Source organism: Bison bison, unplaced genomic scaffold (assembly GCF_000754665.1).
Source record: "Bison bison bison isolate TAMUID 2011002044 unplaced genomic scaffold, Bison_UMD1.0 scf7180017864068, whole genome shotgun sequence".
Lineage (NCBI taxonomy): Eukaryota > Metazoa > Chordata > Mammalia > Artiodactyla > Bovidae > Bison > Bison bison.
This window is the reverse complement of record NW_011494640.1, coordinates 12,851,944-12,876,516: the sequence shown is the minus strand read 5'-3', so window position 1 is coordinate 12,876,516 and position 24,573 is coordinate 12,851,944. Positions and strand designations below refer to the sequence as shown.

The 24,573-nt window shown below is 43.2% G+C and overlaps 1 protein-coding gene across 1 annotated transcript in view; it reads left to right on the top strand.

Annotated features, from left to right (window-relative positions):
- The window catches only part of SGPP2 (sphingosine-1-phosphate phosphatase 2), a 94,361-nt gene that overhangs the window by 26,176 nt on the left and 43,612 nt on the right, over window positions 1–24,573 (top strand). Inside the window, exon 3 of the mRNA XM_010837106.1 lies at window positions 23,014–23,193. Coding sequence (XP_010835408.1) covers window positions 23,014–23,193 — 180 coding nt within the window. The remainder of the gene's footprint in view (window positions 1–23,013; window positions 23,194–24,573) is intronic.

Below are 24,573 nucleotides of genomic sequence, written 5' to 3'. Positions count from 1 at the left end.
TACTGTTTCTCTTTATTTCCCCATCTAATTTGCATGAAGTGATGGGACCAGATGCTAGCATGTAGAATGACCTATCTCAGGAGCCCAGTGGTGCATCATTTAGCTCTCTGGTCTTATATAGAGTGACCTATCTCCGGTGCAACTATGACCATGGTCCACTGTTTAGAACATATTAATGTCCAAGCACCTTAAAATAATTGGACTTCTGCCTAAATCTCTACCTTTAACTCTCCCTGATCTGTTCTCTTCTCTGGAATCACAGAACTCTCTGCTGATGACCCCCATGTCCACCCCAGTTCCTGCCCTGCAGACACACCCACACTTGACTCTATCCCTCCTTCTACTGTTGCCCCCACCACCAGCTTCAAGTCTCACCACACACATTGTCTCTAGAAAACCTTGAACCTGCATTGTCCACTTGCGTGCTCAGTTGTGTCTGATCCTGCGACCCCATGGACGGTAGCCCGCCAGACTCCTCTGTCCTTGGGATTCTCCAGGCAAGGATACTTCAGTGGGTTGCCATTTCCTCCTCCAGGGAATCTTCCCTACTGAGGGATCGAACCTGCGTCTCCTGCATTAGCAGGTGGATTCTTTACCACTGCGTCATTCTCTGCTAGATGGTTCTTTATTATTCCTTGAACTTGGCATGTAGTAGTAGCTCAATACATAATTGTTGAATAAAATAAGTAAAGATTCATAATTCTATGAAGAGGATTTCAGAGCTGTCCCTCTTGAGGGGACAGATGTAAAGAAGTAATTACAGTTCAGGGTACTAAAGATACATTAGAAAAATCTATAGAGTGCTAAGGAAGCATCCTAGAGATGTTTTTAAAATGAAATTGTTGGACTTCCCTGGTGGTAATCCACCTGCCAATGCATGGGACATGGGTTCGATCCCTGGTCTGGGAAGATCCCGTATGTTTCGAGGTAACTGAAGTTGTGTGCCACAACTACTAAGCCCTTGCTTTAGAGCCCGTGCTCTGCAACAAGCGAAGCTACCACAATGCGTGATCCGTGATCACTGCAACTAGAGGAAGCCTGTGCACAGCAATGAAGACCCAGCACAGCCAAAAATAGAAACAAAATTAATTTTTTAAAAGTAGTTGTTCCCCATCCTGAGTCATTCTGCAGGGCCCTGATGGACAATCAGGACCCAAATTTAGTCAAGATATCAAGGCCTTTTCTGTATGCAAGTAGTAATTCTGTTTTATGTTTCTCATATGCGAAGGGCTCTTTGAATCAGAAGCCAGATTTTCTTTGCCTTTTTAAAAAAGCCTCAGATTTCTTTCTCACCTTGTGATTGATGAGCAACAACTTTTAAATTTATTTAGTTGTTCATTTATTCACTTGAAAAACATCCAGCAAGATCAATTATGAAATACTCTGCTAAGTCCTAAGGATTAAGCAGTGAACAAGACAAACTCCATCCTACTCTCCTGGAGTTTACTTGTAGGCAAGACAGAGTAATAAGTCAAAACAGAAATTAAAGGTTGTACAATTATTGCTTACAGCATGATGAGGGTGAGAATAGAGACCTACTTTAGAAATGCTGTTCAAGAAGAAGCATTTGGTAGTAGTTTCACTTAAGTCTTAAAGTATGAGAAAGAGCCAGCCAGGTGAGGGCCCAGGGGAGAGGGCTCCAGGCTGAGACAGGTGGAGAGGGCACAGGTCCAAAACTGAGTCAGAACCAGGTACTGTCCCAGACTCTGGGCCAAGCATCCCCTTGGGGGTGGGGATGGAGCTGATAAATCAAAATGTATAGTCTAAGTGCAGGCAGAGTAGAGTTCTGCGAAGAAAAATAAAAGCAGGTTATGCAGACTGGTGCCAGGCAGCTGTCTTAGGTCAAGTGGTCGGGAAAAACCTTCCCATGGAGGTGGCTTTTGGACACAGGGCTGATTTTACTTACAATTTACTCACATTGAATTGTTTATGGCAAATCTAGAATGTTCAAAATATATCAATAGTCTTTGTAACTAATTTCTGTATTCATTTGGAAACCAATATTCCCAACAAGTCTAAATGGTAAACAAGCCTTCTCAAAAGACAGCTGAATTTTAAGTGGAAAGACACCTTTGAGGTGGTCTTTTCTAACTTTAAAACCAAACTTTTCCTGTGATTCAAATCCTGTTCTTTAGTCCCTAAGTTGCTTCCTACTCTCTGTGACCTCGTGAACTGCAGCATGCCAGGCTTCCCTGTCTTTCAGTATCTCCCAGAGTTTGCTCACACTCATGTCCATTGAGTCAATGATGATATCTAACCATCTCATCCTCTGCCACCCCCTTCTCTTGCCCTCAATCTTTCCCAGCATCAGGGTCTTTTCCAGTGAGTCAGCTCTTTGCATCAGGTGGCCAAAGTATTAGAACTTCAGCTTTACATCCATCTTTCCAATGAATATTCAGGGTTGATTTCCTTTAGGATTGACTAGTTTGATCTCCTTGCTTCCAAGGGACTCTCAAGAGTCTTCTCCGGCACCCCAGTTTAAAAGCATCAATTCTTCAGTGCTCAGCCTTCTTTATGGTCCAACTGTCACATCCATACATGAGTACTGGAAAAACCATAGCTTTGACTATACGGATCTTTGTCAGCAAAGTGATATCTCTACTTTTTAATACTCATCTAGGTTTGTAGCTTTTCTATAGCTTTTCTTCCAAGGCGCAAGTGCCTTTAAATGTCATGGCTGCAATCACTGTCCGCAGTGATTTTGGAGCTCAAGAAAATAAAGTCTGTCAGTGTTTCCACTTTCTCCCCATCTGTTTGACATGAAGTGATGGGACTGGATGCCATGATCTCTGTTTTTTGAGTGTTGAGTTTTAAGCTTGCTTTTCACTCTCTTCTTTCACTCTCATTAAGAGGCTCTTTAGATTCTCTTGACTCTCTAATATTAGAGTGGTATCATCTGAATATCTGAGGTTGTTTATTTCTGCCATCAATCTTGATTCCAGCTTGAGCTTCATCCAGCCCAGCATTTCACATAATATACTCGGCCTATAAGTTAAAAAATCAGGGTGACAATGTACAGCCTTGACATACTCCTTTCCCAATTTTGAACTAGTCTATTGTTCCATATTCAGTTCTGTTCCTTCTTGACCTGCATACAGGTTTCTCAGGAGACAGGTAAAGTGGTCTGGTATTCCCATTTCTTTAAGAATTTCCCACAGTTTGTCGTGATCCACACAGTCAAAGGCTTTGGTATAGTCAGTGAAGCAGATTTTTTTTTTCTTCTGGAATTCCCTTGCTTTCTCTATGACCCCCCAAATTTTGGCAACTTGATCTCTGGTTCCTCTTCATTTTTAAAATTCAGCATGTATATCTGGAAATTCTTTGTTCATGTACTTGAAGGATTTTTGAGTATTACCTTGCTAACATGTGAAATGACTGCAATTGTACGGTAGTTTGAATATTCTTTGGCATTGTCTTTCTTTGGGATTGGAATGAAAACTGACCACCGACACCTCATCAAAGAGTTCTGTAAAAATTCTGGCATTGCTCATCATCCTAAGGACCCCAGCCTGACGGTGGAATGTAGAAATTGCAGAGGAAAGGACTCCAAGGGGAGAGCATGGATGTGCCTGTCAGCCTAGAAGGCTGAGGCTGGCCTTCTCAAGTCGAGCTTCTCTCATTACAAAGGGTCACAGGGAGGTTATAGCCCCAGTTACAGTCCTGTTGGGGAGGTACTGACTGTGTGATCAACAGCCCCTTTTACTAGCTAGAGTTAATCACTCACTGACCGGCTGGTAAATCAATGGTGCCCTGCTCTCTCCCCCTCCGCCTCTCCTGTGTCCATCCAGCCTCCTTCCTTCGCTCCCTGCAGTGAACAGGCGTCAGGAAGGGAGTTCTCTGGGATGCTTGTCTAGTCCTGCTCAAAGACTGGCTCTACAGGAGGACAGTCATCTAACTCCAGGGGAGGAGAACCCATTCTTCTCTGCCTGGGAGAAACCTTGTAATGAAGGCATCCTGCCAAGGATGAAGAGGAAGCAGCAAAAGGAGGGGGAGGCGTGGGGGGGATGGGAGAATGGAGGATGGATGGGGTGTGTTTAAAGGGACAGAGGAGGGGAAGACAGTCTTTTGGAGGAAAGACATTATTGCAGCCAAATGAAAAACTTGATTTTTGCAGATGATGGGCTAGAAAATGTCTACATGTCAAAGGCACTGTAATCTTAGTTCTTAGACTTTTCATTTCAGTAGGTGGTGAGTTACATTTTTGAGCTCTACAAGTTAATGTCAGTAAGTTTATTCCAAGCAGGCCCTGTCGTAGGACTTACTAGACCAGCAGCCTCTTGGCAGAGAGGCCGAGCAACCAGGCTGCTGGTGACCTGGACCAGAGCTGAGCGTGGTAACCTTGGGCCTGACTAGGTGTACGTCTGAACCTTGCTTGTCGGAAAGGTGTGACCAGCTAGTGGAATTAAATCTCAAGGTCAAGAGAACTGTTCATTCAGGCACTCTGACTGAGCAGTTTCAGCTGTGAGATGTGAGAGCCTTCACCTGAACTTTAGGGCCATAAAAAGAGACGATTCACAGGGTTTGTACATTTCCCAGGAGGAAGGTTAAATCTCAGACCAGGGCCTGTTACTTTCCCAAGTGAGATGTGAAGCTGGGGCTTCTGATGGCAGTGATGGGTGTGGAGGGGAGCCGTGCTGCCATCACAGTGTGGATCCTTACTTTTACCAGAATCTCCCTGATTTCCATTTGGATGGAAGAGAAGTGATAACCAGGAGAAGCTGGGGGCAGGACGATGAGGAATGTCAGGGACACTGATGAACATCTAGTGGATTGAGAGTGTTGTAGACATAGTATATTCAGGTCTCTAGAGGTTATTATTTTTAATTAATTTATTTATTATTATTTTTTTGACTGCGCTGGGTCTTCGTTGCTACACTCGGGTTTTCTCTAGTTTCGTCAAGGAGGGGCTCCTCTCTACTGGTGGTGCACAGGCTTCTCATTGCGGTGGCTTCTCTTGTGGCGCACAGCCCTAGGGCACACCAGCTTCAGTAGCTGTGGCACACAGGCTCAGTTGCTTTGTGGCATGTGGGATCTTCCCAGACCAGGGATTGAACCTTTGTCACCTGCATTGCAAGGCAGATTCTTAACCACTGGACCACCAGGGAAGCCCAACACTTCATTTTTTTTTTTTTTAATAAATTCTGTTTAAAAATATTTATTTAGCAACACCTAGGTCTTCTAGCTGCATGATGCAAACTCTTAGTTGAGGCATATAGGATGTAGCTCTTTGACCAGGGATCGAACCCAGGACCTCTGCATTGGGTAGTCCCTGGACCACCAGGGTAGTCCCAGGTCTCTTGACTTTGGCTCAGCGGACTTTGGCACATGGAGTTGATAGCCACTCCCTCTTCCCAGTCATCATGTTGACAGTCATTCAAAATGAGTAGGAAATGGGCTTTGCCCAGTGTTGATAGCCCAGCTCATGACGTCAGCCTGAGAAAGGAAATAGGTGTCGTGTAAAGAGATATGAGAGTCCGCTTGGCTGTTCCCCTGGTGGGTTGAGTAGATGCGTATCCAGGGCGCCTTCACCGAAAGCGGACATCATCTGCGTGGTCATAAGTGAATTTTCTTTCCTACATCCTGTGATTATGGCTCCCGTAATTGTGTTAGCCTGCATATTGAGTTTTTATTCTTATGCGTTTCCTTAGCTCTCCATTTCCTCCCCAGCCTCTTAACTGGTAATTTCGTTTGCTCATGGACTGCTGTATGACAGAGCATCTCATCATGAAATGGTGCTTCTCCTCCCCCCAACATGTGTGCAGATGTTTCTAGCACAAGGAAATGCAGCCAGCAATACCAGCCTTTAGAGACAAAGAACAGCTAGACTGGAGAATTTGGGGTGTGAAGGGGACCAAAGCCAGGCAAACAGTAGGTCTCACATTGCTTTCACAATGAAAAATGGTTTTACTTCCTTAGGGCTACAGCAAGCGTTGTGTATCAGCACCACAAATTCAGATTCCTTTTTGTGCAGTGCAGCTGACTGGTCACAAAGAAGGCAGGCCGCAGAGATGTGGTTGATGGTCATTCAGAGCTTGGGTGGATACAGTTGTGTGACTTAACTCTGTGGAGTCTTTAAATCCCTTCAGATATAAATCTTTTTAATTTCTTCTGAGTGACCCACCCCCCACCCCCCAATCTTTCCTAAATTCTACAAGATTGTAAACTGGAGACAAAGGTGAAGTGAACTCTGACAGAACATGTAAGGAAAGCCTGTGATAGCCTGAAAAACTAGGTGTGGAATGTCAATGTTGTTGTTGTTTAGTTGCTAAGTTGTGTCTGACTCTTTTGAGATACCATGGACTGTAGCCAGCCAGGCCCCTCTGTCCATGGGATTTCCCAGGCAGGAATATTGGAATGGGTTGTCATTTCCTTTTCCTGGGGATCTTCCCAACCCAGGAATCGAACCCATGTCTCCTACATTGGCAAGCGGGTTCTTTATCGCTGAACCACCAGGGAAATCCAGAACGTCAGTGACCATTAGCCTAATGTTGGGTTCATGGTTCATCAGGTCATCGTGATGGGTACTCCAACCTCACACCAGGTCCAGAGACTCTTGTACACAGATGCTTCAATAGAAAGACAAGGGAGTGCAGCGCGGTCACATTTTCTGTTGTCTCAGGGTAATTCAAGCCTAGACATTCTCTAGGGCAAGATGTGTTTCAGGGTATAATAAGCTAGAATCTCATTTTAATGTTACCTATGCTGGGGAAGATTGAAGGCAAAAGAAGAAGGGGTCAGCAGAGGATGAGATGGTTAGGTAGCATCACTGGGAGATAGTAAAGGGCAGGGGAGCCTGGCATACTGCAGTCCATGGGATCGTAAAGAGTCAGACACAACTTTATGACTGAACGACAACATGCTTTTTCCAACAGAATATTTTTTTTCCAGAAAATATGAGACACATTACAAAAACCCAGATAGTATAGTCTACAGAGCTGTTTTTATTTTGTCATGGGTTTAGGTTTTTAATGACGATGGAGGTGGAAAGGGCAGGTTTAGAAAAAATGTTTTGTTTTTATGACCAGCGTTTTTAAGACAAATGCTGTCTCAGTCTTTATGGGGAAACACAAGTTTACTTGGGTAACATTAGAATGACCCAAGCTTTAGAAAAGGTCTGGGCAGCTGTTCTTTATGCCACACTCATAATTTCCCTTTGGTGAGGCACAAATAGGTTCATTCATAGAACATGGGTGATAAAATGGGGGCACATTTGTAAAATATGGATGAAACAGGGTTATTGGTCTAGAATTGCTCAATTAGGCTTTTTGGTTTTTTTTTAAATCACCAGGAATCAGGATATGCACATGAAAATGTCTTGGGAAAATTATCAGGTTATAAATTTAATTTCCAGGTTATAAATTTAATTTCCAGGTTATAAATTTATTATTTAAATTTCACCTACCAGTTCAGTTCAGTTCAGTTCAGTCGCTCAGTTGTGTCTAACTCTTTGTGACCCCATGAATCACAGCATGCCAGGCCTCCTGTCCATCACCAACTCCCAGAGTTCACTCAGACTCATGTCCATTGAGTCAGTGATGCCATCCAGCCATCTCATCCTCTATCGTCCCCTTCTCCTCCTGCCCCCAATCCCTCCCAGCATCACAGTCTTTTCCAATGAGTCAACTCTTCCCATGAGGTGGCCAAAGTACTGGAGTTTCAGCTTTAGCATCATTCCTTCCAAAGAAATCCCAGGGCTCATCTCCTTCAGAATGGACTGGTTGGATCTCCTTACAGTACAAGGGACTCTCAAGAGTCTTCTCCAACACCACAGTTCAAAAGCATCAATTCTTTGGCGCTCAGCCTTCTTCACAGTCCAACTCTCCCATCCATACATGACCACAGGAAAAACCATAGCCGTGACTAGACGGACCTTTGTTGGCAAAGTAATGTCTCTGCTTTTGAATATGCTATCTAGGTTGGTCATAACTTTCCTTCCAAGGAGTAAGCGTCTTTTAATTTCATGGCTGCAGTCACCATCTGCAGTGATTTTGGAGCCCAAAAACATGAAGTCTGACACTGTTTCCACTGTTTCCCCATCTATTTCCCATGAAGTGGTGGGACTGGATGCCATGATCTTCGTTTTCTGAATGTTGAGCTTTAAGCCAGCTTTTCATCATCTTTTACATCTATGCAGGAAAATAAGAGAGCGACTTCCCAGGAAGGGTCCTTTGAAGGTGGAGCATATTACTTTCCTGAATTACTGCCAAAGCATAGCTCAAATTTGCTTTACAACATGCATCATACATAGGCTGCTGTTAGCACTGTTGGTTTTTAACATCTAAATGGGTCCCAAGCTGATGTATGTATAAGCAAGCGAAGATTTAAAGGGACCAGCAGCTCATTATTAATGCATGTGTGGAAAAGCTGTAGCTTGCTGTTGTTAAAGATGGGAGTGCTGGGGAGAATGATAGCTCATTGTGGAAGCTAATATTAGAAATGGTTAGTATTAAAAATGGTACCACTACTGACAAAGGATTTACTCTGTGTAAGTTCTGTCTTTTGAGACGTCTTCAATTAGAGTTGAGTTGCTTTTACAAACATGGATAGAAGGGAGTAAAGAGTTGAAGAGCCCTGTCTTATTTTGAAGCTTGATATGAAATGATATATAACTGACTTATTTCTGGTTGAAGAAAATGTGCCCATTCAAGGGATAGTGCTCATAGCATCCTTTTGCCCTCATCACCTGCTCTGGGACATTCTGCCTTGGGGCAACCTATGGAAATTTTGAAATTTTATGACTCTGGTAAAAAGATATCTGTTCAGACTACATATCCCATTAAAAAAAAAAAAAGTGAAAAAATAGACAAGAGAAAGGATGAGAATCATGAGCATAGTTGATTCATGAGGGACGGTCAGGAGGTCCTTCTATTATAGCAAAAGCTATGTAGTAAAATGATACTGAATCATACATTTTATTAAATATATATGAAATATTTCAAATGTACTATAAGCATACTGAAATAATATAAATAATAGGACTGAAATGATATAAACAGGAGAAGGCTGGTTGTAAATTGTGGTTTCATTGTAAGTGTTAGGAGCACAGATTTATATTGGTTCACTTGCCTTCAATACTCAAGTCTGTCCACCTTCAAGAGAGATGTGAGGCCAACTTTTGAGGGGCTTTTCCTCTGGAAGATGGCAGAGGGCTTACTCCCTAGCTATTGCAAATCAGTGTGTAAATTACAGACCAACAATGTTTTTTCTTGTTTAATTTTGGGGGGATTTTGGTGACTATATTGTGTTGTAATGTCAGTGATTATGATGTCCATTTTATGTCCCCATGGGTTTTATGTCCTCATCTGTGCCCCACCTGTGCACAGTGTAGATTTATTGTTGGTACCCATGATGTACAACAAAGGAAGACTCTTAAGTCCCCTACTTTTCACCAGTCCTGGATGATACCTGTATAGAAAGGATGGAAGATTCTCAGGATATTGGGGGTAGAATTGGGGCAAGGATTCTGCAGTGGCTGAGGGGCTCTCTCTGTCTCATGCCTTTGCCAGGGAGGATAGACCAGGATTCAGATTCCTTCGAGTCCACATGAACCATAAAACCCCACACACAGTTAGTTGCTTTGGTCTGACTCATGGTCATAAGAAAAAATGCTTGATGATGTGGTTGTTGAGGACGATACCCACCCCAAGCATCCAGTGTGTCATAGTAGTTGCCCCGGAGGCAACCAGCTGACCCTGCATGTGGCCCAGGATGCTTTTCTGGGGCCCTGGACTCTTGCTTCATTAACTTCCTTTCTTTGTTGTTTTTTAATTTATTATTTATTTATTTGGGTGTATTGGGTCTTTGTTGCTGTGAGTGGTTTTCTCTAGTTTCAGCATGTGGGCTTCGCACTGCAGTGGCTTCTCTTGTTGGGGACCACGGGCTTTAGGGTGCTCGGACTGCATCAGTTGCAGCATGCAGGCTCAGTATTAGAGCATGGGCTTAGTTGCATGTGAGATCTTTCTGGACCAGGGAAGAAACCTGTGTCTCCTGCATGGGCAGAAGAATTCTTAGCCACTGGACCGCAAGGGAGTCCTTCACTGACTTCTTGATGTTATTGTACTTGACAATACATCTCCAGTGAAAAAGTGAAAGTGTCAGTCACTTGTGTCTGACTCTTTACAACCCCATGGGTTGTAGCCAACCAGGCTCCTCTGTCCGTGGAATTCTCCAGGCAAGAATATGGGATTGGGTTGCCATTTCCTACTCCAGGGGATCTTCCCAACCCAGGGATCGAACCCAGGTCTCCCGCATTGCAGGCAGATTCTTTACCTACTGAGCCACCAGGGAAGCTCACACATCTCCAGACAGCAAGTCAAATCCAGAACAAATCGAATCTTCCAGATCCAGAACAAATCAAATCTTCCAGAAGCCTGTCACCCCAAGAGCCTAGTTCATGAAATGAGTTTTTTTTTTCATTTTTCCTTTAAATATATACATCTTGGTTTTCGTGTGTATCTGTAAAATATAACAACCAGATCACGTTTTCTTGAGTGTTTCACTGAAAAGGAGTGAGCCAGTTTGAAGACCAGCATTAAAGTGATAATAAAATTAGTGGTCCCTGGATATAGCAGAATCTAGAAAATGGTTTATGAGTGACTGTCATTTAAAAAAACCCTCATAGAGCCAGGCAGAGTGAATGGGAGCATGGAGGAGACCTCCAAACCCAGCTTTGTAGGAGGGACAGAAACAGTGTTCCATTGGCAGTTGAGGTATGTTCCAGTTAATACCGTGCTGACTTGGGGACTTCCCTAGCAGTTCAGTGCGTAAGACTCTGCACTTCCTGTGCAGCAGCCCCAGTTACACCCTTGGTTGGGGAACTAAGATCCCACATGCCTGGTGCAGTGTAGGCCCCGCCACCCAAAAAACAACCCCAAAAACCTATGTTGACTTGATCTTGAAAGTATTACAAAGCTGGTATTTTAGGCTGTTCTTACTTCATAAAGACCAAGGATGCTGCTAGTTGGTGGAGTAGATTGGCAGAGGGTTTAGATGTAGGGCTGTTGGCTCAAATTGCTTGGGGGAATTTCTTTGGGGCGATTTTCCTGAATTTGGGGGAGGGGTTCTAATTTGTGAAGAAATCCTGTTAGCAGGTTTTACTGTTTTTGATGCAGGTAAGAGCAGTATTCTTGGGCTTCCCTTGTGGCTTAGCTGGTAAAGAATCTGCCTGCAATGCGGGAGACCTGGGTTTGATCCCTGGGTTGGGAAGATCCCCTGGAGAAGGAAAAGTCTACCCACTCCAGTTTTCTGGCCCAGAGAACTCCGTGGACTCTATACTCCATGGGGTCGCAAAGAGTCGGATACGACTGAGTGACTTTGACTCACTCACTCAAGAGCAGAAAGAATCTCAGATGAGTAGTCATCAGTCAAGGCTGAAGACAGACTTCTCTTCAGCTTGAAAAATCTGAGACTATGTTTAATTGAAATTTGTACTGAAATGCCTTTTTGTGTATGTATGTGGCTGTTGCCTAGACTGGTTGGCTGGGTTACCCACAGAGATGCGTGGCAGCGTGCTTGGAGATGAAAATAGTTTGTGGGATTTTTTTCTTTCTTTCTTTTTTTTTTAGTTTGTGGTTTTAATCAGATGAGAAAGTTGAGCATGGCATGCAGCTAACGTCTGTTGCATTTTTGCTTTCAGTGGTCTATAAAGTAAAGGTTTTGATCTTTTTGTATTATTTTGCAGTTTGCTTTTTTTCCCCTCTGGTCAGCAGGACTGACAATTGACATACTTAGAAATGTGAAGGAAGAGTCTAATAATGAGGAGTCTTCTCTGCAGTACGTACATTTTTATTGGAAGCAAGCCTTATTGGTTTTTGCATGAAAACTCAAATGACGCACAAGGCACCGACTGCAATTCTAACCCCAGTGGATCCGGCATCCACAGTTTGCCCTGTAAGCTACATGCATTTGCTTATAAATACATTTTTTAAATTATATATAGGATCAAAATATACTCTTGCTGCCTTTCACTGTTTTCATTTAACAGTATATCTCACAATGTTTTTTTTAACATTTATGTAATTTAACCAGTGTCCTGTCATGAACATTGAATTGTTTCCAGGTTTTGTGGTTAGCTGGCTCTCTGAAGGAAGATGGGCTTATGCATGTTTTAGCTTTTGTGCACTCCACATTTCCTAAGACTGAAGACACCCATTCCCTCAATGGGTGCCATTTGGGATGTGACATCTGTCCAGTGGTGAGTAAAGGACACTGGTCCCAGACTTCTGCTGGACTGGTCATTGTTGGAGTGGTGTGGATAAGTATTTGGCAACTGTCTCATGAGATGTGATGTCTAAGACTCTTAGCCCCCAGGGCAGTCAGGCAGCCTCTAGTGAGTGTTCCATGGATCTAATGGGTTAGGATCATAGAATTTGGGTTCTTTAAAAAAATAGGTATCTAGTTTCAGTAATAACTGTCATGCCAGATTTAAGAGGGTGGGATGAAAAGACCTTAGGATTTTGAATCAGCAAAATTCAAACTCAGCTTCTCTACTCATTGTATTATCTTTAGGGGGTCAGTCACCTTCTTTAAGCATTTCCTGTTTTACAATTTCCTCATCTGTAAAATAGGAATGGTATGAATATTAAAACAAATTATGTCAGTGAAAATACACTTTAAAAATCACTGTACTAATCTATTTCTGCTTTATTGACTATGCCAAAGCCTTTAACTGTGTGGATCACAATAAACTGTGGAAAATTTTTGAAGAGATGTGAGTACCAGACCACCTGACCTGCCTCTTGAGAAACCTATATGCAGATAAGGAAGCAACAGTTAGAACTGGACATGGAACAACAGACTGGTTCCAAATAGGAAAAGGAGTACGTCAAGGCTGTATATTGTCACCCTGCTTATTTAACTTCTATGCAGAATACATCATGAGAAATGCAGGGCTGGAAGAAGCACAAGCTGGAATCAAGATTGCCAGGAGAAATATCAATAACCTCAGATATGCAGATGCTGCTGCTGCTAAGTCGATTCAGTCATGTCCGATTCTGTGTGACCTCAAAGACGGCAGCCCACCAGACTCCCCTGTCCCTGGGATTCTCCAGGCAAGAACACTGGAGTGGGTTGCTGTTTCCTTCTCCAATGCATAGAAGTGAAAAATGAAAGTGAAGTCACTCAGTCATGTCTGACTCTTAGCAACCCCATGGACTGCAGCCCACCAGGCTCCTCCGTCCATGGGATTTTCCAGGCAAGAGTACTGGAGTGGGGTGCCATTGCCTTCTCTGAGATATGCAGATGATACAACCCTTATGGCAGAAAGTGAAGAACTAAAAAGCCTCTTGATGAAAGTGAAAGAGGAGAGTGAAAAAGTTGGCTTAAAGCTCAACATTCAGAAAACGAAGATCATGGCATCCGGTCCCATCACTTCATGGCAAATAGATGGGGAAACAGTGGAAACAGTGTCTGACTTTATTTTTTTGGCCTCCAAAATCACTGCAGATGGTGACTACAGCCATGAAATTAAAAGACGCTTACTCCTTGGAAGGAAAGTTATGACCAACCTAGATAGCATATTCAAAAGCAGAGACATTACTTTGCCAACAAAGGTTCGTCTAGTCAAGGCTATGGTTTTTCCAGTAGTCATGTATGGATGTGAGAGTTGGACTGTGAAGAAAGCTGAGCGCTGAAGAATTGATGCTTTTGAACTGTGGTGTTGGAGAAGACTCTTGAGAGTCCCTTGGACTGCAAGGAGATCCAACCAGTCCATTCTGAAGGAGATGAGCCCTGGGATTTCTTTGGAAGGAATGATGCTAAAGCTGAAACTCCAGTAATTTGGCCACCTCATGGGAAGAGTTGACTCACTGGAAAAGACTCTGATGCTGGGAGGGATTGGGGGCAGGAGGAGAAAGGGACAACAGAGGATGAGATGGCTGGATGGCATCACTGACTCGATGGACATGAGTCTGAGTGAACTCTGGGAGTTGGTGATGGACAGGGAGGCCTGGCGTGCTGTGATTCATGGGGTTGCAGAGAGTTGGACATGACTGAGCGACTGAACTGAACTGAACTGAATACTAATTATTATTTAAACCAAGTCATCCTTAATAAGGAAAAGAAGCCTCAATTGTTTTAAAGTAACTTTCTTAAAGACATGCATACATACATGACTTAATTACTTATCTTTGTACCTTTAGTGTTTGTCTTCACAAATTTCAGAAGCAGATCTGAGCTTGAAAAATTGGAGTGTTAGAAAAAACAGGAAAGTGTTGTCACTTAATTGTTTTATTTTTCTTACCTGCCATTTGTGCTTTCTTTATTATATCTTAATTTTTATAGGACGTGGGCTATGTCAAGACCAGTTTGCTGATCGCCTTCTGTGATTTATGGTGTTCGCTCTGTAATTTCTTTGTTTCGGTGCTTCAGGCGCGGAATGAAATTTTATTAGTTTGAAGTTGTAATTGCGTGTCCCAGTGATTCACCATCACCCCATCCACCCCACCCAACCCCCCACAGACACAGAAACCCACGTGACACACACTATAGAAGGGCTTTGAATTTTAAAAAGTAAATAAAAATAAGGCCACAAGCAGGAGAGGACATTCACCAGTGGAAAACAACTTTTTACACTGAATGGTAAGCGGTAGTCTCTCGAATGTTCCTCCATCACCATAACAAAGAACTGCTTTTAATCCACTCCCTGAAGCCAAATAGAAGACCACAGAGCAGCAATGTGTATTCCTGGGGGATAAAAGAACAGCAAGTAAACAAAAGCTGCGCAGGCTGCTGCAGTCACTCTCTCTATCTCTCTCTTTTTTTTTTGGTAAAACTATTGATCTAAAAAGCCTCCAGAGCTTAAAATTACTCTTAAAATGAATCCCATCCTCATGGGTTTGAGTAGGGAGGACTTTCAGCTTCCTGTGACATGGGCGGTCACGGCCTCAGTGCCCTGTAGAACTGGGGTTTAGGGGCAGAGCTGGGCAGGACTTTTGAAGAAAATAGCAGTAGCAGCCGTAGCTGCTTCCATTGAATCGGTATTTGAAGGCATTGCCAATAACATTTTGAAACGAAAGTCTTCAGGGCCACACAGAAGAGGTATTTCAGAATCCGTCTTGATATCTAGTTTCTCTGTTTTTCATTGTGATACAGTTCACATACCATAATATTAACCTTTCTAAAGAAAATAATTCAATGGCTTTACTATATTCACAGAGTTGTGCAACCATCACCACCATCAACCTCCACGATATTTTCATCTCCTTAAAAACAAGCCCCATATATTCACTAGCACTCACTCCCCATTCCACCCGCCAAACAGCCCCTACCCGCCAGATAACCACTAATCAGATAACCACTAATCTCTATGGATTTGCCTATTCTGAACATTTCATGTAAATGGAATCATACCATATTTGTCATTTTAGTCTGACTTCTTTCATTTAGCACACGGTTTTCAAAGGTCATCCTTGCTGTAGCATGTATGAGTACCTCATTATTTTTCAAGGTCAAATAATACTTCATTGTACAGATGTACCCTGTTTTTTTAATCCATTCATCAGTTGATGGACATTCAGTTTAAACTTTTAATTTGGGGGCTATTGTGAAGGATAATGCTAAGAATGCTGCTGCTGCTAAGTCATTTCAGTGGTGTCCGACTCTGTGCAACCCCATAGACAGCAGCCCACCAGACTCCCCTGTCCCTGGGATTCTCCAGGCAAGAACACTGGAGTGGGTTGCCATCTCCTTCTCCAATGCATGAAAGTGAAAAGTGAAAGTGAAGTCACTCAGTCGTGTCTGACTCTTAGCACCCCACGGACTGCAGCCTACCAGGCTCCTCCGTCCATGGGATTTTCCAGGCAAGAGTACTGGAGTGGGGTGCCATTGCCTTCTAATATTCATGTACAAATTTCGGTGAGGACACACATTTTCAGGGTTCTTGAATATGTACCTGTTGCAGAAACCAGTACTCAAACACCACACTCGGAGAGCTGGAGAAGTCAGGCTTATTATGCCGGCAGGCCCAGAGGAGTTAACACTCCAAGCACTGAACCCCGAACAAAGGGATTACAGAGTTTTTATAGACAGACTGTAGTGGGCAACACTAGCTGTTAATAGGCTGGTTTAAACTAAGGAGTTTCGTGTCTGCGGGAACAGCAGTCAAGATGGGGAGAGGATGACCCGACTGAAGTGACTTAGCAGCAGCAGCATTCTTAGCATTATCCTTCACAGTAGCCCCCAAATTAATCATTTTTGCAGGGTTATTAAATGCAACCTCATTTAATCAGGTCTGCAGGGGCTGGGCAATTGCAAAGAGCAGTACAAGGGTAAGTGAGATAAACTCCAGTTCCTAGTAGTGCAAGTCCCCACTTTCTGAGACTACATGACCTGCGTGATCTAGACTTTGCAGGGGGCAGGCTGAGTTACAGAGGCAGAAGGAGAAGGAGGTTGATGTAAAATTTTAACTTTTCCTCTTCATCCCTAGGAGTGGGATGGTTGGGTGTCTCGTCTTTCTTTATCCAATTTATCGTGTTAGTAACCTGAGGAGATGGAGAAGGCAATGGCACCCCACTCCAGTACTCTTGCCTGGAAAATCCCATGGACGGAGGAGCCTGTAGGCTGCAGTCCATGGGGTCGATACAAGTCGGACACGACTGAGTGTCTTCACTTTCACTTTTCACTTTCATGCATTGGAGAAGGAAATGGCAACCCACTCCAGTGTTCTTGCCTGGAGAATCCCAGGGACGGGGGAGCCTGGTGGGCTGCCGTCTCTGGGGTTGCACAGAGTCGGACACGACTGAAGCGATTTAGCAGCAGCAGCAGCAACCTGAGAAGAAGAGGACTGAGCTTAATTTGGACAGATTAAGAAATGGGATGATTAGAGAAGCTGTGGTCTTTGGGCTACATCTCATTGTTCTCTAGGATGAGGAAATGAATTCCTGACTTTTTAAAAATAAATCTATGGGTGGACCATAAACCCTAGTGACTCACAATGTTTCTGCCCCGTAAGACCTGAGTAGCATCTTGCGTGTGTGTGTGTGTGTATGTATGCGCTCAGTGATGTCCGACTCTTTCAGACTCTATGCACTGTAGCCTGCCAGGCTCCTCTGTCCATGGTATTCTCCAGGTAAGAATACTGGAGTGGGTTGCCATGCCCTCCTCCAGGGGATCTTCCCAACCCAGAGATCAAAAACCCGCATCTCTTGCATCTCTGCATTGGTAGGCGAATTTTTTTTTTTTTTTAACCACTGCACCACCTGGAACAGCTTACATGCCTCTTAGCTAATTGCTTGCACTATGATTCCCCCGTGGTGATGTGGACTATGGGTGAAGCCAGAGGGAAGAGAGATGTTAGAGTTTAAAAATGTGTGGTTTTGAGGGGCGTTGGAGGTATAATTTGAAAAGAGCTTCTCTGTGTTCCTTCCACCCTGCAGAGGAATCAGCTGTATTATAACAATGAAGCCCTCACACCATGGGGAGTGGGAGATGGATGCTGGGGGAGGGGGATTCTTTGGGTGGGCAGCGAGTAATCCCAGAGCATAAAAAAATCAATGTGTGGCTGTTCTTTAAAATCCTGTGGGGCTTTACTGGTCTTGTTATTTAAAGACTCTTCTGTTTCCTAAACTATCTAGGTTTTTATTTATCCTGGCTTGAAGACCAAAGTTCTGTTCATCAGAGCTGTGTTAGACACGGAAATGTTGTCATTTTGGATTGTATTGGCTTGGCCAAAAATTTGTTCGGGTTTTCTGTTACATCTTGTGAAAAAACCCAAACTTACTGGCCAACCCAGTAAAAAGCAGGAAGGGCCACCACACTAAGAGAAAAAGCGCTGTTTTTTTCTGCTCGCCCCAAAGAGCCCAGATGTCAATGATGATCCTAGGTTGGAAGTTCTTCCACCTTCTGAAGATACACTGCATTTGGGCAGAATTCGCGCCTTCTGTGTGCTTGGGGACAGCAGTAGGTGATCAAGAGAAATGGATTTTCTTTCCATAGTCTACAGTAATTAGGGGAGAAATAAGCAAGTAGGCTAATTTCTCATCATGAAACACCACGGGACCCTAGACCCATCAACGCCAGGCAGGGGACCAGCCAGGTGGCAGAGGCTAACAAGCTGTAATTGCTTCCTGTCTCGCCTCCCCATGGATTTTTGCTTTTACACTTAGGCCTTGGAGGCCTCAGCCCAAAGGAGCGTGATGGATGACGGAACTTAATTTAGTTCCTTTAGGTAGAAGGGCCTTTCAACAATGCAGAGCAAAGTCCTTCACGGAAGGCACGCCGTAATGAGTTAATCATTGTACTCCTTCCCTGAGAACTAAACGGAGAAACAGCTCTCTTCTGCCACAGTATTCTTTTTAATAGACTTTACTTTTAGAGTGGTTTTTAGGTTCACAGCAAAATTGAGCAGGAAGTATAGAGTATTTGTAAATAGCCCCTTTACCCATACATGCATATCCTCTGCCAGAATGTGACATTTGTTACAACCAGGGATCCCACACTGGTATCCCAAGTCCTTAGTTTACATTAGGGTTCACTCTTGGTGTTGTGCGTTTTATGGGTAGGACGAATGTATAATGATGTGTGTTCACCCTTAGAGTATCATACAGAATAGTTTCAATTCCCTAAAAATTCCCTGTGCTCCACTTACCTATGTCCCCAACCCTCGGCAATCACTGGTCTTTTTACTGTCTCTGTAGTTTGCTTTATCAAAACATCACATAGATGAAGTCATACAGTACGGAGCCTTTTCACACTGGCTTCCTTTCACTTGGTAATGTGTTTAAAAGCCTTCCATGTCTTTTCATGGCTTGAAAGCTGCTTCTTTCAAGTGCTGTAAAGATACTGTCTGTGACCCAGGAAGCAGGTCCTTACCAGTTACTACTTCTGCCAGTGCCTTGATCTTGGACTTCATCCTCCAGAACTGAGAGAAATGAATTCCTGTTTGTAAGCCACCCCGTCAGTGGTTGGTCGTTGCAGCAGCCCAAGCTGGCTAAGACAACAACTTTTTATGATGTGATTGACATGCAATAAACTGTACATACTTGGTTTTATTGGGTGTACTTCACATACTATTCAATTCATTTAAGTGTATGATTCAGTAATTTTTAGTGTATTCACGAAGTTTGTGTGTGTATTAGTCTCTCAGTCATGTCTCTGCGACCCCATGGACTGTAGCCCACCAGGCTCCTTTGTCTATAGGATTCTCGAGTCAAGAATACTGGAGTGGGCTGCCATTTCCTTCTCCAGGGGATCTTTCCATCCCAGGAATTGAATGTGGGTCTTTTGCACTGCAGGTAGATTCTTTACTGTCTGAGCCACCAAAGTGAAAGAAAGTGAAAGTGAAGTTGCTCAGTCGTGTCTGACCCCATGGGCTTTGTGACCCCATGGACGGTAGCCTACCAGGCTTCTCAGTCCATGGGATTTTCCAGGCAAGAGTACTGGAGTGGGTTGCCATTCCTTTCTCCAGGGGATCTTCCCAACCCAGGGATTGAACCCGGGTCTCCTGCATTGTAGGCAGACGCTTTACCCTCTGAGCCACCAGGGAAGCCCCTATTCATGAAGTTTGCACATATTTGAAATGTACCATGTGGCACATTTTGTTATGTGTACATACCCCTAAAATCATCATAATTTAGATACTTGTCACTGAGAAATTTCAAGCCCATTTGTTATTTATTTCCCTCCTGGCAACTGTTGATCTCCTTTCTATCCTGTAAAGTCATTTCCATTTTTAAGAATTATATATATAGGGACTTCCTGGAGGTCCAGTGGTTAAGATGCTGTGCTTCCACTGCAGAGGTCATGGGTTCAATTCCCTGGTCTGGAGACTGAGAATCCCCCGTGCTAAAAAATAAAAGGGGAAGCAGGAAGAATCATATAGTGTGTACTGTTGTTTTGTTTTTGATCTGACTTCTTCATTCAGCAGAATTACTTTAAGATTCATCTGTGCTGTAGCTTGACTTCTATAGTTCATTTTTTTTGTTGTTGCTGAGAAGTATTCAATTGTATGGGCTTCTATGGTGGCTCAGTGGTAAAGAATCCAGTGCAGGAGATGTGGGTTTGATCCCTGGGTTGAGAAGATCCCCTGGAGGAAGAAATGGCAACCCACTCCAGTATTCTTGCTTGGAGAATCCTATGGACAGAGGATCCTGGTGGGCTACAGTCCATGGGAATCTCAAAAGAGTCAGACACAACTTAGTGACTGAATAACAACAATTCAATTGCATGATCATTCCACAATGGAAATTGGGTTGTTTGCAATTTAGAGCTGTTAAAGAAGCTGCCATCAACATCCATGGACAAATCTTTGTATGACTTATGCTTTCACTCCTTGTGGGTAAATACCTAGGATTGGCGTGGCTGGGTCCTATGGCAATCATTTGTTTTAGCTTTTTAAAAAACTGCCGAACTCTTTTTCCATAGTGGTTGTATCATTTTGCACCTTCTTCTGTGCTGTATGGAAGTTCCAGGCTCCCCCTCCTCCGCAACACCTCGTATGGTCAGTTCCTTTAGTCTCAGCCCTTGTAATACACGGTGTGTCTCACAGTTTAAACTCCACTGGGAACTTGCTCCAGTGGCTAAGACTTCATGCTCCCAATGCAGGGTGCCTGGGTTCAGCCTCGGTCAGGGAACTGGATCCCGCAGGCTGCGACTGAGGACCCTGGTGCAGCCAAATAAATAAAAATAAATATTACAAAAAATGCCACTGGTCCTAACCACCTAGGAGCTCCACCCAACATCACTTTTTTAAGTCTTTGCTTATCCTATTCTTGCCACCTGGATGCTTCTCTGTCTATGCCTCACCTTAGTTAAACAGTCTTCCTTTTAACATTCAGCCCCAGGACTCCTGGTTCCCCCAGGTTGCACCAAAGTCGACTTCTACATATATATATATATATACCCATAGAATTCTGTGGATGATTTTTTTTTTCAAAGCATATTTGCATTATGGTGAGATCCTCTGTGTGATGGTTTTCCCCCCTCAAGGATGGGGCCCCAATACAGGCCTGGGTACCTCACTGATTTTCTGTAATGAATGAAAAGGCAGAGACAGGGTTGGTCATCCTGAGAGTGGTGCTTTTTCCCTACAACTTGAAAAACATCACCTCATTTGCTCTTATTCAAAGAGCACTGCCATTACAATAATTGCTATTTGTAATTTATTGATCAGAAACAATTGTGTTGCTAAGAGAATACTTTTAAATAAAACGAACAATTGCCCGCATTCTTAAAAACAACCTTCGGACAGAGAAGGCAAAAGATAAATGAAATCAAAGAAGCTCATGAACTTCAAGGAAATTAAATTTTGTCTGAATGAGGGTCATCTTGTCTGTCTTCACTCTTAGAATTTTAATGTTTCCTCTCTGAGGATTCTAAGTATTTTTGAGTGAACTAGAGTTAGTCATTATGCCTGTAATATTTTATTGATATTGATTAGCGACAAAGGGACAGGATTGAGACATATATTCAAGCATCTTTGGAGAAATTCTTAGTAGTCAATAGTATCTGCAAGTTTTTCAACTCCCCAGAAAATAGTCTAATGCAGGTATCGGGCTCACAGGAGGAAGGCAGAAACATAGAAGAGTTAGCTGGTTTCCAAGACAGTCGTTTCTGGTAAGAAAGGGATGTTAAAGGGGTTAAGTTTCAAAGTCTGATTAGAAATCGCAGCTACGGAATTTGGAGTGATCGTCACTGAGGCTTTAAAGCCTGTGGATTTGGCCTGCTGTGCACAGGCAGTGGTTCTTGATTTTTAACCCAGAGCAAAGTGGCAGCCAAGCAAAAAAAAGAAAACATATGCAGCGCCTTCTGGAGGATACTGAGTGCACGGGAGCAATGCTCAGAATTCAACAGCAAGATGAGTTAAAAGAAAGCACCAGAATATGGGAAACTCTAAAGCAATCTGGCTGAGTAACCCAAAGTATTTTGAAATACTCTTTCATGGGTTTTGTTCCAAAGCAAAGTAATTCCAGCCATCATGAGCTAAATAAAGCTCTAGTAAGATCAATACAGTCATGGTAAGATGAGGAGGTTTATAATTAAAGCCCATGAGAAAGTGCAAGACTACAGTGAAAAGCCATGCTCAAATTCTCATGTGCACAGCAACCACCCAGGAGCCTTGTGAAAATGAGGGTTCTAATCCCCCAGGTACAGGTGGGAGCCTGTACAACAGCCCTCAGGGGGTGTGGATGCTCTCTGTCCTCAGGCTGCACTTGGAGTTGCATATGCAGAAACTTAAGTAAACAGGTTGCTCTTCTCTTTCGAAACAGATTTTGAAACTTGTGATGTGAAGCTCTCTGGCATAGTAACTGAGTCTGTTCTTAACAGTCCTATGTGTCTTGGGAGGGTATGGAAATCGATTCTGATTTTTACGTTGTGCTTTAAGGGAGAAAGAGAAATGGATTTTTTACATTAAGGGCATTGTGGGAAAAAAGAAAAATCAATTGAAAAAAATTCCAGACTGAATTGTGTTTGTTTTAGGGTTGAAAGTAGTCCCACCATTTATTGTATGATGCTCTCGATTACTGGATAACATTAAATTGTATCCAGTATCTTGCCTACATATATCAGAAATAAAAGTGGTACTCAAAAAATTTTAAGCCAAAAGTTCCATAAGAACAGTCACTTTTCTGGTTAAAACTTGAAAATAAAGACTGTCTGATTTGAATGTTAGGTTTCAATCCAATAAGTCTTTACCACTTACTAACTATATGCGATGATTTATACCTTACCCTCTATAAAATGGGTCTGCATTCTACAGTTGTTTTTGGATTGAGTTAGTATCTGTGAAGCTCTTAGACCAGTGCTAGGCTATCTAAATGTTTGTTAACTATATGACCAAAGTAAGATGTGTTAGTGTCACGTCTTGGTTGCCCAGTGACCCTCTGGAATCCAGAAGGCCTGTTTCTCTTTTCAAACAATGAAAACATCATCCTACAAGACTTCCCCAACGAGCAACTGGATCAGAGAGAAAGGTGATTTCAGCCAAACAACAGGAAACCTCGAAATAAATTCACAGAATCCAGGAGTTTATTATTTCGCTTGTTTGGTTAGACTTACTTCCATCCTTTGGTTTTGCAGCTGGTGATGTATATTGGCCAGGTAACCAAAGAGATCTTGAAGTGGCCCCGCCCCTTCTCCCCTCCTGTCGTGAAACTCGAGAAGAGAGTGATGGCTGAATATGGGATGCCGTCCACCCACGCCATGGCAGCCACGGCCATCTCCTTCACCCTCCTTGTCTCTACCATGGACAGGTACCAGGTGAGACAGTGACCCTTCTTCTTCACCGTTTAACACCAGAGGGAGCAAGGAGGGGTTTTGCTTCAGGGGTCTTGCCTTTTTTTTTTTCTGAAGGACAATGAAACTTATGAAGTAAAGATGGGGGAACACTTATTGAACAGTGATGATTTCTTTATTAATGAAGTGACCATATGATTTAGTGTCCAAAGCAGGTTATGCCCAAGAGTGAAAGTGGACACCATTGATAATAAGAGTAAAACAAGCATCACCAGGCTGTGTGGTCTACCCCTTCTGGAAGCATTTTCACCCTGAGCTACTTGACCAGATGGCTCTTAAGTCGCTGCCTGCATCCTCTGTTTACAAGAGATACGAGGGGCTGATGATCCTAGTAGATGACTCTCCAGGGTGGAGATGATTTCACCAAATCCTCAAGCTCGATATCCCAGGGCCCAGGGTGAAATAGAATCTGGGCTCAAATTAGCTCCCAAAGATGCATCTGCCCTTTCTTGGGGCTCAACTATTAGAAATAATCAGTCCACATTTTCTAGAAAGCTTGTCTAAATGACAGGAGATTAATAAGTGTTGAAAATAGAATTTCACTTATTATCTGCTTAAATGCCAGTTGTAGCAAGACCTTTTCAAAGTTATATACTATTGGGAATTTCATGGTGGTCCAGTGGTTAAAACCTTGGTGCCTAGGTGCAGTCCCTGATCGGGGAACTAAGATCCCAGAAGCCACCCAGCACGGCTGAAAAATACATAAAAGTTATATTACTACTTTAATGGAGATTTATTTTTCCTATCTGAGAACTTTTGCTCTATTTTGGTGCTTAATTTCAGAAATTGTATCTTTTGCCTTTTGGAAAATTTAGATTTTGCTAACACTAGCAGTCTCCTGTGTAAATGGCAGCATTGCTTCTCCTGAGCTCTTTACACCAAAAACCCAGAGGCATTCCATGTTTCAGGTTGTAGATAACACAGGAGGCTTGTTTTGGGTTTGAGAGAGAACAAGATTAGTGTCAGGTCCTGACCCACCTGGTTTTCTATTTGGGCACCTGGGATTAGACCTCAGTCTCCTAATGGGAAAGGGACAGGTATAGGATTATATCTGACTGTGTGTTCAGTCATGTCTGACTCTTGTGACCCCATGGACTGTGGCCCACCAGGCTCCTCTGTCCATGGGATTCTGCAGGCAAGAATACTGGAGTGGGTTGCCATTTCCTACTCCAGGGGATCTTCCTGACCCAGGGACGGAAGCTGTATCTCTTGCATCTCTTACATTGGCAGGCGAATTCTTTACCACTGTTCCACCTGGGAAGCCCCCATACCACTCTTGATCTTAGCCAACTTAAACATCATGCCAGGATTTAAAAAAAAAAAAAAAAAATGTCTTAGCTCCCC